Here is a 12,467-nt window from a genome sequence, read left to right as displayed (position 1 = left end):
GAATGCATGCTGATCTTCACAAGGCCTGTAGTAATTATCTCTGGGGGAGACAGGGAAGAGAGGGGGTGACATGAAAGAAAGAGAGTGATGTCGGAAAGAGGTAGGAGAAAGGTCAGAGGGAGGGTATACTGTATGTGTGGAAGGAGGACGTTTTCCCAGCGAGAGCTGCACGGTTGGAAGGGATGCAGGTCCTGTATGGCAGAGAATACGAAGAGTGGACATTTAAGAGAAGCGCAGAGACAAAAGCAGCCAGGAAAAGACAAACAGAAAGCAGGAAGTTAAAAGAGGAAGGAGGACGAGATCCTGGATTCAAGGCGAGATGAAAAAAGATGATGGGAGTGAGTTAAATCAAAGCTGGTGGTGAGAGGAGGAAGAAATGCAGTGACATAGGCTCAGCCTTGAACAGATTGATGAGTTTCGTGCAATTTTTCATTCACCCCTATTAATTCGGTGTTATAATAGTGAGAGAAAGGGGCTAAGACCATATGTTAACCTCAGTGATTTTATTTGTGGTGTGTGTAGGATGTGTGTGTGTGTGCGCGTGTGTGTGTGTGTTTTATAGCAGACACATCTACTCATTGATCATCAGAGAGCAGTAACACAAATGAGAGAACAGTTCACAGGGTGGATTTTTATCCGGTTTATAATAGAATCAGTCCTCAGAGAGAAAATACATTTTTAAACCACAGCTGGGTTTTTAGCCCCAAAGTCGATGAGACGGAATAAACAATCATTCAGGTTTCAAACAAAACTTTACGCAAGCCAAGTGTCTTTATAAATGAAAAGAAAGGAAGGTAATATAATGTTTAACTCTGCTCTGTTCTGACGTTTCTCTGCTGACTGATCAGATTGAACACGATGAGCTTCAGACTCAACATCATAATATGGAGTTTCCAAAATATAAGGACTCTTTTATTCAATGTTTTATTTTCAGCTCACGGGGTTGCTGGGGCCTACACTCTAAAAAATGATTCAAGGACCTAGTAAATGTGACAGTAATATATAGTTATGCATGCTCAATAAAAATTCTGAATATTATCATGATGAGTATTTGATTTGACTACATCAAAATGAATTAGGAAAACTCCAACAGGAATATTTGTTTAAAATAGACACATGTAAATTAAGTTTACATGTTAAATTAAGAGACGTAACTAACAGCTTAAAAACATCAAGTAAACAGAAGGGAACCGACTGTCTTGAAGACAGATCGCCCAGCCATGGGTGGTTCGAATCCCGCTCCCGCCAGGACATCCCTCAGAGTGTGAGCTGACGGTGGGAGGCGTCGGCTCACTGCCAAGGCGCCCTTGAGCAAGGCGCTGCCCCCCCTCATTTTGGGGTGCGACCCCCCCCCCAAATTCAGTTACATTTACTCAAATTGTGTAGGTAATTGAACCAAATCAATTTGTTCAGACGTACTAGAAAATATTACTTAGATTTTACTCATGACTCAGGTTTTGTTTTAACAGATTCGAGAGCTTTCATATCTACTCAATATTTGTAAGTGTAAAAATGTTTCACTGATTGAATTAAGTAACATGCAGTATTATTTTTTTGAGTGTATCCCAGCTGATTGGGGGGTGTGAGGCAGGGTATACTTCAGGCAGTGCAGCGCAGAGCCATATATAGACAGACAAACATGCATGCACACTCAAACCAATGGGGAATTTGAAGCCGGCCATTTAACTTGAAGTGCATGTTTATGGAGGTGGGAGGAAGCCGGAGAACCCACACAGACACGGGGAGAACATGCAAACTCCACACAGAGCGGGACTCAAACCCTGAACCGCCTTGCACCCACTGCACCACTGTGCCACCCCTGGAAAATACATCTGGATTCCAAGTCGAGGACTGTGTACAGTCGTGTAAATGAAAGCCTGCACAGACAGTGGTCATGTGACTCACATGTGAGTTGATGAGGAGGTCATTGGGTTGAGAAGGCCTTCACATCCTCCAAAGAACAAAGGGTCTTGTGATGTAGTGATTGCAAAGACATCGGAGTGTCCAGTTTAGAGGCAACGACTTGCAAGTTATTACTGATATATAGCAGAAAATATTGATTGACATGCTGCAACTGCCCCAGCTGTGATTATGCTCACCTGCTCCAAACCCCTTCATCCTCTTTTATCCTGCTGCTTCCTCAACTGCAGATAAAGCTCCAGCTCTCTGATCCGTGTTCCTCTCAAAACGGCCACCAGGTAAATCCCCGGCTTGTGATCACTTAAGCTACGTTGACCTGTTGCATCCGGAGATGTGTCCATATCTTCCTCTCATCCCTCTCTATATTTCTTTCATCTTTTATTTTTGGACAGCATAGCATGAAGGGGAAACACTGAGGTTACAGATAAACTTAGTGAGTTGCATTTGCTGCAGAATTCTTTCTCAGTCTGCATCTCAGATGAGTTTGCCGATCAAGTGATTGTTGTGCGTTCTTGTTTCTTTATCCATATCGACAATTAAACCATTCATCATGTCTTGTGCAAAGCTCCCCACTTTCATCAGAGTCTAAATTAAGCTGGCATCGAAGGAAGAGAAAGCAGAGAGATCCATTTCTCAGCAAAGCTCCCGGTCCCCAGGACAACAGCGTATCAGATTCATCCCCCCATTCGTTGTTTATCGGCCACCAAAGCGCTTGAGAAAAAGATAAGAGATGGGACTCTGATGGAATAGCCAGGAGCGTGGCATCCATTATGGAAACTGTCTCCTTAATGCCACGTGGTATTCCATCAGTACTAACTGTTGGACATGTTTGAACCCATGAAAAGGGTTCCGTCTAAAAGTAAAGGATCAGTGTTTTGAATGAAATTTTTTTTGGGGGGGGAAACATTTTGTGCACCTGATTATTTGATCGCCTGAGAAAATGTACACCCCTTAAAAAAAAGAGGAAGGATTCAACGTACAGCGTGCTGTATTGACTCTCCACATGAGTCATTTTATGTGTCATCGAGAGGCATCATTAAGAAGTCCTCCAACACACACAGCGTAACGCACAAGGTTGGCATTTCGATGATCAAAATGGTAAACGGAAACCAAAAAGCAGAACATTAAATCACATATCTGCAGGAAGGAAGGAAACATTTATTATTCAATAATACAATCGTTTTTATTAGCAATCTATCACTTTTGTATTGCAGGAAATGTATGAGTACACAGTATACAGTTATGTCTGTGTACACTTTGTCACACACGTTCATCAGTCTTTTCTGAACAGGCAGGAGGTTGACGTAAATGTTCCCTCACTGGTTTCCTCAGAGCTTCCATCGTTTGTTTTACAGTCATGTCTTATTATTTATTTCCTTTTCTTTCATTTCCTATTGCATTTGTCTGACTCTTTTTCCATCTAGGTGTCAACAGAATGTTGACATTTTTATCTGTTATTGCTGTATCTCTACTTTTGTATTTATATATACAGTATGTTTTATGTGTATATGTGTTTTTGTGTTTTTGGACTGCTGCGTGTTTCCAGAGTCATCCACTGATCACGATCTGTAACTCTAACTTCACTGAACCCCAAACTGTTCCTGTGCTCCTCTGATGAGCAGATGGCGTTTTGCATGGTAGCCTCTGCCCATGCTGTGTGTGTGTGTGTGTGTGTGTGTGTGAATGGGTGAATGTCGGTTGTGTTGTTGTAGTGTCTGATTGCTTAAGAAGTCTTAACATTCCTTTCCTCTTCACTAAACTGATTGTTCATTCAGCCCAAATAGTTTTGCAGCACTTTATTTAAACGGTGCCTCCTCGTGAAACACATTGTTTTGTGGACAATTGAACCGTGGTCTCGCGGCCCCCGTGATACACACCATCTGATATCGGGTTTTTCCCCCAATTGTGAAGTCTGTCATCTGCTCTCTGCTCCCTGTATCAACTCCAGCCTGTAGATCTAAATATTTTATCAAGTTCTATGGATTCTTGATTTACACAGTTCATTTTATTCTTTGACAATAGTGAATAGATACTAATAAAAATGTACTTCTGTTACAACACAAGACGTGTCATTGACTCTGGGATACAGGTACCAGCGGCGCTACAGGAGACAGGACCTGTTATTCTTCCCAGTAATCCCATAATAAAGGGAAACATGCTTGTAGGAATCTGTTACTGTTACTCGGCGCTGACAGACGCAGCTGCAATATAAACAGTAAAGGAAAATTGATCCCTCTATTATGCCACTTGAATTCCTCAAAAAGAGAGGCATGATTGTGCTGACACTGATCATATTCAGTATAATATATCATACATACTAGAGTGTAGGCTTGGCTTTAAGGTACAAAACAAGACGTGATGTCAAAGATGGGTTTTTTCAGGACACACAAAAAAAAAAATCCCATTATATGCCGTTATAAAGGTTTATGACAGAGCATTGTGGGTAAAAGGGCACTGGAAAATGTGTGGCCCAGTCAAAGCGACAACATCGTATTGATTAAGCAGTTGATAAAGACCAAACACTTCTGACAGGCTCTGACATCTGAGATGTGACACTTCCTGTTATGTAACTCCGCCGCTCATCACTGCAGTGGTTTTGGCAGCTCGCTTTTAATTTCCAGCGCACAAGCTTTCTGAAGTCGCTGGGGAAACCTTTTCAAAGTGGTTCTTGCTGACTGTAGGACCATTAGATACTGTATCTAAGATAGGGAGTTTTTCATTGTGATGAATTATCCATCATCTGGAGCAAGTTTCAAGTCTTTGCAAGTTTGATGGTGGATTTAAATAGTGCTCTGACTGTCTGAGTCAGAGTGCAATGAAAAGATTTAGTGTTCTGGAGTTCTTATGTAAGGAACTCCAAGAACAGAACTCTTTCTTTTTCGGCTCTGTCTTGTGTGAGGAGAACAAATGTGATGTGAAGCCGTGTGCAGATCCAGGGGGGTGGGGGTGGAGGCTGATTAACTATCACAAGTGATGTAGCACAAAAGAATCATGTTGTGCCATCAGCTATCAGCCCAAGGCTATGTTAGCTGCATTAGAATAACACACCTCAATGCGGGACTGACCTGGTCAAGAAAGAAGAATGCAGGGAATAAGAAAAGATTGTTTCTCCAGTACCGCTGTGGGTTTCATGATGAGCCCCACTGTGTTATACTGGAGTCATTTCTTAAAACACTTCCTGGATATCGTCTGGTGTTTTTCCCAGGTATGACCTTTATTTCACTGGAGTTTCAGAAAAAAAACGTTATCTCCACTTAATTATCACCCCAAAAAAACAAAAGAAACTGTAAAAATGAAATAATTCAGTGGTTTAACAGTGACACTCCTCCAAAGAGAAAGGAAAGATGTAGTATGCATGTTCATATGAACAACATCACTAGAAATTAGTGGTCAATAGTTTGTGGACGTCCAAAGGTCCATAGAATAACAATAGTGCAGTGCATGAAAAAGAAGACAGACAATTAATCAGCCGATATCGACTTTGACCTGGTATACAGTATCCTAGACGCAGTAACGGCTTAAGAAGAAGAATCCTCCATTTATCCACACGAGAGGAAATTGTCTTCACATGTTTTACAGCATAAATTATTTAGGCTGACGTGTACTGGTAGGTCCACACACACACGGAGGGCCGATACAGAATACGTCACAGTAAAGTGAAATTAGCCCCATGGTGGCGCCCTGAGAGCCTTTTGGGAGGGATTGGTGTCTCTCTATAAAGTCTAAAACACCTTTATTTATTTATTTTTATTTATTCAGTTTATTTTCTTCTTTCCAGACATGTTATTACAACAGATTTTACTTTCATCAGTGTTGAGACATCAGCAACATCACCCGAAAAGAAACAAAGGGTTGAAGCCATTGGCTTGTAAGGTTCCCGCCCCCTAAATCAACAACATCTCTCTCATTACAGCTCACTGTCAACCAATACATACATTGCATGTCACAAATCAATTTCAATGATTTTATTCTGGTACATTGTTGTTTTGATCCGTCCATTTAGTCCAATAGTCGTGCGTCTTTGCACACCTCTTTATCAGTTCTTGAGAAGAGTCCGAATTTTGTTAATGTTCATTTTGTTATTCCTTTCAAGGGTTGTTTCTGGTCAATTTTATTATTAATCGCCGTTGGAATGACTTGCTTTGTGTGGCTGAGTTGATGTTGCTTTCTGTGCCTTCCGCACTCCTAATCACTGGCGTCAGCATCACGGTTTCTGGCCTTCACATCCAAACGTTTTCCCCATTTCTCATTTCTTCATTGGGTGATATCCTCCTTGAGCCGAGCATTGGACTCCTCATGCCGGTCACTCATCCTGGCTATGGCTTCATTCAGCATGATGGCCATAGCCTCCTTATACACCCTGGCTGTTGCCTCTGCTGCTCGGTCGGTATCCTCTTGTGCTTTGGTCTGTTGTAATCCCATTTTTCTCAGCTTGCGGTGCAGCTTGAAAACACCAAAACCCAGTGCTGTAATCCCGATTGTCATGAAGGTGAAGATATACACATCCTCGATGTCCTCCACATCCAGTGGGGCCAGACACATAGTTTTGAAAGTATCCCAGCTGTCCAGCAAGTAGCCAGCCAAAAAAGTCCCATCTGGACAATGGCGCTCACCAGTTCCGATAGGTCTGGTGGAAAAAATTCTGTCGATCGCGTTAAGTGACCAGCTCAGTCTTGGTTAGCAGACTTCGTATGATGATATAGAATAGAGTCTTTTGTGTGTAACACAGTGTCTTATGTAGTCTCCCAGCCACACAGTGTCCTTGGTAGTGCTCAGGAGGTGAACACGTCTCCAAACACCAGCTCACCCTCATGTTGTGGGCTGCACAGGTCTTCAACATGTCACCCTCCGGTCTCCACGTCGACAGAAATGAGCTGCTGCTTAGATATTAATCCAGTGGTGAAGGCAGCTCGGCTATCGCTCACTAGTGAGCCAAGATTCACTGACACTGTTTGAGAATGCCCCCATTGCATAATTAATTGGTCAAACCAAATATTTGGTCTGCCTCTACCATGAATGTTAACACTGCACATCCAGAGAGACAGAACTGGACAGGATGGCAGCCGTCAGAGAGTCAGGAGTTGTGTGTGGGCTGATGGCACGATGGTAATGGTGGAAGCTGAGTGGTGCACTAACACCCTCACAAATTTCACCTAAACTCCAAACCAGTGCCAGGTTTCAGAGCAAAAATTGACTGGATGCATTCTTGCATGAATGTCTTTTACTCTCCAGATGTCCTATGAGCACAAACAGAGTCTTGGCTGACGGGTGGAGTGAATCACTGCAATGATACAAATTGGGTGAGAGACTAACTGGGGCTGAGACGTTAACTTAATTTGAGAGTTAAAGGTGTGCCTGACCAAGCTAAGCCAATAATTAGAATGAGCGCAGGGTGCATGCAGGCTGCGGTGCCATTTTAATAGAGAATGCTGAAAGTGTGTTTGGCATGGCAGAGCTAATTGGAGGCGGGTGTGCTAGCCGGGGATCTCGGTCCATTATCTCTAATGCCATGGGATGGAGATAAGGATAATTAGCTGGACAGCGTGTCTTGAGCAGTCAAGGTATGAGCAGCAGCATTGGAGATACATGGAATCACAAAAAACACCAGATATAGATTTATTTTATTTTATTTTATTTTTTACAAACTGCACAAGACATTTTGAGAGTCATTTACAATTAAGGGACATCAATATTTAGCTTCATTCAACTTTCGCCTCACTTTGTATTGGTACTTTTTTTTTTTTTAACATCTTTATCAATTTTCCATTAAGCTGTTTTTCTTTCATCCCGACCTATAAATGTGAAGTGAGCTCATTTGTCTTTCTTTCTTTCTTAGTCCCCTAGCTTTCCACCCATTCTCAAATCTCACAATTCATCTGATCTGCCTCTGTTGCCGTCTGTGTGATTTCTCTCCTTCCCTCTCATCCCTCACACTTGGACTGTACTGTCTGTAGGGTTTGGGATCGAGTGACTGTGGACTGCTTGGATGAACTCTTCGTGTGTATTTTGTTCAGTTCAACGGAAACTGTCAGTCAACGTCACACCGAGACGTGGAACCTTAGAGCCATGTTTCAGAAGTTAGTAGGTCATCCACATTCTGAAGCTGACATTTAAAACTGGCTCTGTTTGTCTTTCCTCTCCCTCCTGAGAATGTCTCTACTGTGTGTCCCCATTTTCTCATCTCTCCCTGTAGCCCACCCCCTTCTCATTGTCTGCCCCTCCCCATTTCTCTCCAGGTGGTCTAGGCCAGTAGGACCCCCTACTTTCTCATTTTCTCTCTTTCTGTTTTCACTTCTCTTCGGTTTTGTCTTTTCTCAGTCTGAGCAGATGGCCAAGAGGAAGATCTGTTCTTTCTCCACAGGATGTTGGATCTCACACGACAGGCCTCAGATCAGAGTCCAGCTTCTCTTATGAACGGCCGGGAAGTTGAACAGAAATGCTTAAATTAAAGTGTTTTCAGAGTAAAACATAGCAGAGGTTTCTTCAAAGAGATCCATGTCTTTGAAACCAGAGTAGTGGGAAAGTGTGCATATTGGAATTAAGGATGCTAGGACTTACGGTGGGTGGTATAAACTAGACTTGTCAGGTTCACAGGCTGTGTTTCGGCTTCTATGGATTGTTGGCGTTATAGTTGGTAATGTTTCTCCATCGTGTCGTTGACCTTTTTAGTCAAGAGTGAAATTATCTCAACTATTGTTTGAAGGATTTTCCTTGAAACCGTTTTCACAGACGTTCAAGGTCTCCTGAAGATACATCCAAATGTCGTCTATAGCGTCAAAACGAGGTTGTTATTCAGTGTTCTGAGTGGAATGTCTCAACCATTGAGTGGATGGATGGAATGTGGTGCACGCCAGTCACTCGTGGATGAATTTCAATAAATTTGGATCGGATGAACCTCTAAGTTTTCATCCTTTGTCTCCTGGTTAAAGTTTCACTTGTCCAGTACAGTACTTGTATTTTGTGAGTAGGTTAAAACAACGTGCCTGCATTGTTCGTCTGAGCTGTTTGCAGGGGGACAGTAACATTTATCTCTAAGTACATCCTCATGGTGCTGCTAGCCTGGTTATTGTATGACTTACAGTATAAATAAATTAAATATTACCTTGAACTGTCTGGTTTGTATTCATGCACATATCCTTACATTTATTTGTTTGTCCTTTATTATATTTTTATATTCATGCTGTTATATGCTGTTTGATGAAAACCATTAAAAATAATATACCTGTATAAAAATAATATAATATAAAAATAATTTTATTTTTTAATTTAAAAAGGTGGGAGGATTTTAAGTACTTAGGGTCAACAGTCCAGAGAAATGGAGTGTGGAAAAGAGGTGAAGAAGCGTGTCCAGGCAGGATGGAACGGGTGGAGGAAAGTGTCAGGTGTGATGTGTGATAGAAGAGTTTCAGCTAAAATGAAAGGAAAGGTGTACAAAACTGTGGTGAGACCAGAGATGTTGTTTGGTCTAGAGACAGTGTCACTGAGGAAAAGACAGGAGACAGAGCTGGAGGTAGCAGAGATGAAGATGCTGAGGTTCTCTTTGGGAGTGACCAGGAAGGATAGGATCAGGAATGAGTACATCAGAGGGACAGCACATGTTAGAGGTTTTGGAGATAAAGTCAGAGAGGCCAGACTGAGATGGTTTGGACATGTCCAGAGGAGAGATAGTGAACATATTGGTAGAAGGATGCTGAGTTTTGAACTGCCAGGCAGGAGGCCTAGAGGAAGACCAAAGAGGAGGTTTATGGATGTAGTGAAAGAGAACATGATTTTTATATTTTTATATTTACGCTTTTATATGCTGTTTGATGAAAACCGTTCTGAGTTTACTTGCAGTACATACCATTGCTACAACCACTGATGTGCTTGAGTTGCCCAACACATTCTTGTCTGGTTATTTTATCTATAAATGGTTTTTTGCTTCCTTTACCAGACGATTGGACAGACTGCATCTTATGTTTGTCTGACCCCTATCTGCTCCGACTCATGGTTCTCCTTCTGTTTCCCTCTTCTCCTCCGTCTGTTTCAGGCACTACATGTCTGGTGGCCCTGCTGTCTGATAAGGAGTTGACGGTAGCCAACGTTGGAGACTCGCGTGGGGTTCTTTGTGATAAAGACGGCAATGCCATTCCTCTATCGCACGACCACAAACCTTACCAGCTCAAAGAACGCAAGAGGATCAAGAAGGCTGGTGAGAGAACAGCTGCAGTCCAGACCAGCAGACGTTTCTCCAGTGATTAGGAATTGTGGAAAAATTCATGCCTTAAAACTTCAGGGAACATCTGAACTGAGATTGCTACTATGGGAGCATAAAATGTGTCAAATGTTCAAAAATATGCACCGTTACAATTTCTTTTTAAATGTCATGTGTCTCTGAGCACAGGTTGACATCAAACCCCGGGGACCGATAACACCAAAAAGCAGCCTGTTATCAATTGCAGCCAGACAGTGCGCAGTATTCAAGGTGTATTTGTAGTCATAAATTCCTCCCTACCCAGTCTGCATACCCTCTGCACTGAACAGATTGATGGTGGGTTGCCAGATGAGTCATTCAGTTTGGTGACTTTAAGGACAGCTCACTATCTCCACCTACTGGTGCAATTGGGTACTGGAAAGACAGATTTAATGTGCTGCCAGGTAGAATGCAATTTGGGTGCTGAAGTTGCTGAGACTCCCTCCTGTTTTAGTGACCTTCAGTGAGGGGGGCGGTCTGCATTATAGAGTCTCAAACACAGAAACCACTACAATGCTAATAAGAACTGGCTGTAAGAACGCCGGATGGATGCCACACTCTTGTTACGGGTGTCTTTTCCTCTCAGCGAGTCTCCAGAATTATCACTACCTGCTGCTCAGGCTCTGCGGGGATGAGCTGATGATCTGATTTGAATTTAGCTGCATGCATTTACATCTGCATGAGGAAACCTAGTGTTCTTTGAACTGACGTAAGCCTTAAATAAACCTAAAATAAGTCATTTCTGTTTACTGAATAGAGAAAAGGAAATTTGCAGATAAAGGTTTACATTTACGTGATGAAGTGATTTGAAAATACCAAGTTTTGGTTGTCAACCCCAGTAAAAATGGAACAGTCAAATCAAAAACACCTCATCTGATCAATATCGCACCTAAGAGCCACCGGATGAAGTGAACAAGGTTTTATAAGTGTTTTTACCAGAGATGATAAATAGAAAATTTCAGACTTCTGATATTTCCTATTTATTATCTCTGGTAATTACATCCGGCTTCAAAGCGGTGATGTGTTGTAATTGTCAGTGTTTGTGTGTTTGTTCGTCCGTTCGTCCGTTAGTCCACCAAATATCTTCACAACCGTTGCAGATAGAAAGATGAAACAAAAAGCAGATTACACGGGCGGCAGAGGGGATGAAAATGAGATGATGACCTTGACCTAGAGAAAACAAGGTCAAAGTTAAACTTTTTCTACATTCAGGAACAGGATAAGATAGAAAGACGAGTGAGAAGGCCAGTGTGAGTAAGACCATAGATCAAAGATAGTGCTTTGATCTATGGTCAAAGCTAGTGCTTTGATCTTTGCAACATCCCACTACTTACCCTGACCTACCCTGAAAGTAGGTCAGGATAAAATTGTGAATTCAGGGGTGTTGCGGGATGTTGCAGTCTGTGACTGCCTTGGTTCTAGTTGACTCTGTTGCTGCTGGTTCTTTATGCACTTGCAGCTGTTTGAAATCAAATTTCTCTCTATGACTTCCCGTTTTTTGTCTTTATGATTTTTTTCCTCTTTTTTTTATTGCCAGTTTCTTTTGCCCAAACAATGTTTTAATTTTCCATTTTTATATTGCATTTTGTGGATCATAAGACACGTTCTTGGTTAATGAATCCTAAAACGTTTTTTAAACCTGTCTTTGCGGTTATAATGTTTTATTTCCAGTGATTACACTCGATGCAGTTTGTACCGTGACTCAAGTACAAAGTGTATCTTTGTTTGCTGCATTGTCAATTTCATACCTTATTTTGAAATTTCCTAAAAACTTCAACAAAGTATTGAGAGTATACAAAAAAAAAGCTAACTAGGGAAATAGATGGAGATTAAAAAATGGAGGCCATCGATTAAAGATAATTAAACTCAGTCAAATGACAATGTTAGGGCAGGTATGCTTCTATGCTAATACTTACGATTCTGGGTTTAGCAGCAAGCAACATAGTTTCATGTATCTGAGGAGGACATATCTGCCAAACTAGTTACCGTGGAGGACACAGAGGTCATGTCAGCTGCTGTGGGGCTTAAAACTTAGTTTATGATTTAAAAAAAAAGTGTACTCATAATATTTTGTAGAACCTGAACTCTTGCCCTCAGTATTTTTAATATTCTTGCTATATGGCCCTGCTTCCTCAGAGAAAGGCAGTCTGCCCAAGTATGCAAGTCCATCTGATCCTGTCATTTCCAATACAATTTCCTGCTTGCAGGAAGTCGCAGAGGACTCAAAGCTGTACTGTACAGCATGAACAGCCTCTTTCATTAGTTTGAATGGTGAGCACTGTTTTGATGCCTTTATCTGATCTAAAATCAGTCT

General features: G+C 41.8%; 1 protein-coding gene across 1 annotated transcript in view; it reads left to right on the top strand.

The window, feature by feature from the left end:
• ppm1lb (protein phosphatase, Mg2+/Mn2+ dependent, 1Lb) overlaps positions 1–12,467 on the top strand; it is a 42,606-nt gene that overhangs the window by 26,771 nt on the left and 3,368 nt on the right. The window contains exon 3 of the mRNA XM_068317374.1: positions 9,950–10,111. Within this exon, the coding sequence (XP_068173475.1) occupies positions 9,950–10,111 (162 nt within the window). The remainder of the gene's footprint in view (positions 1–9,949; positions 10,112–12,467) is intronic.

This window comes from Antennarius striatus, chromosome 6, assembly GCF_040054535.1.
Source record: "Antennarius striatus isolate MH-2024 chromosome 6, ASM4005453v1, whole genome shotgun sequence".
Lineage (NCBI taxonomy): Eukaryota > Metazoa > Chordata > Actinopteri > Lophiiformes > Antennariidae > Antennarius > Antennarius striatus.
The sequence above is the reverse complement of the archived record's forward strand: the minus strand, read 5'-3'. Positions and strand labels throughout refer to the sequence as shown.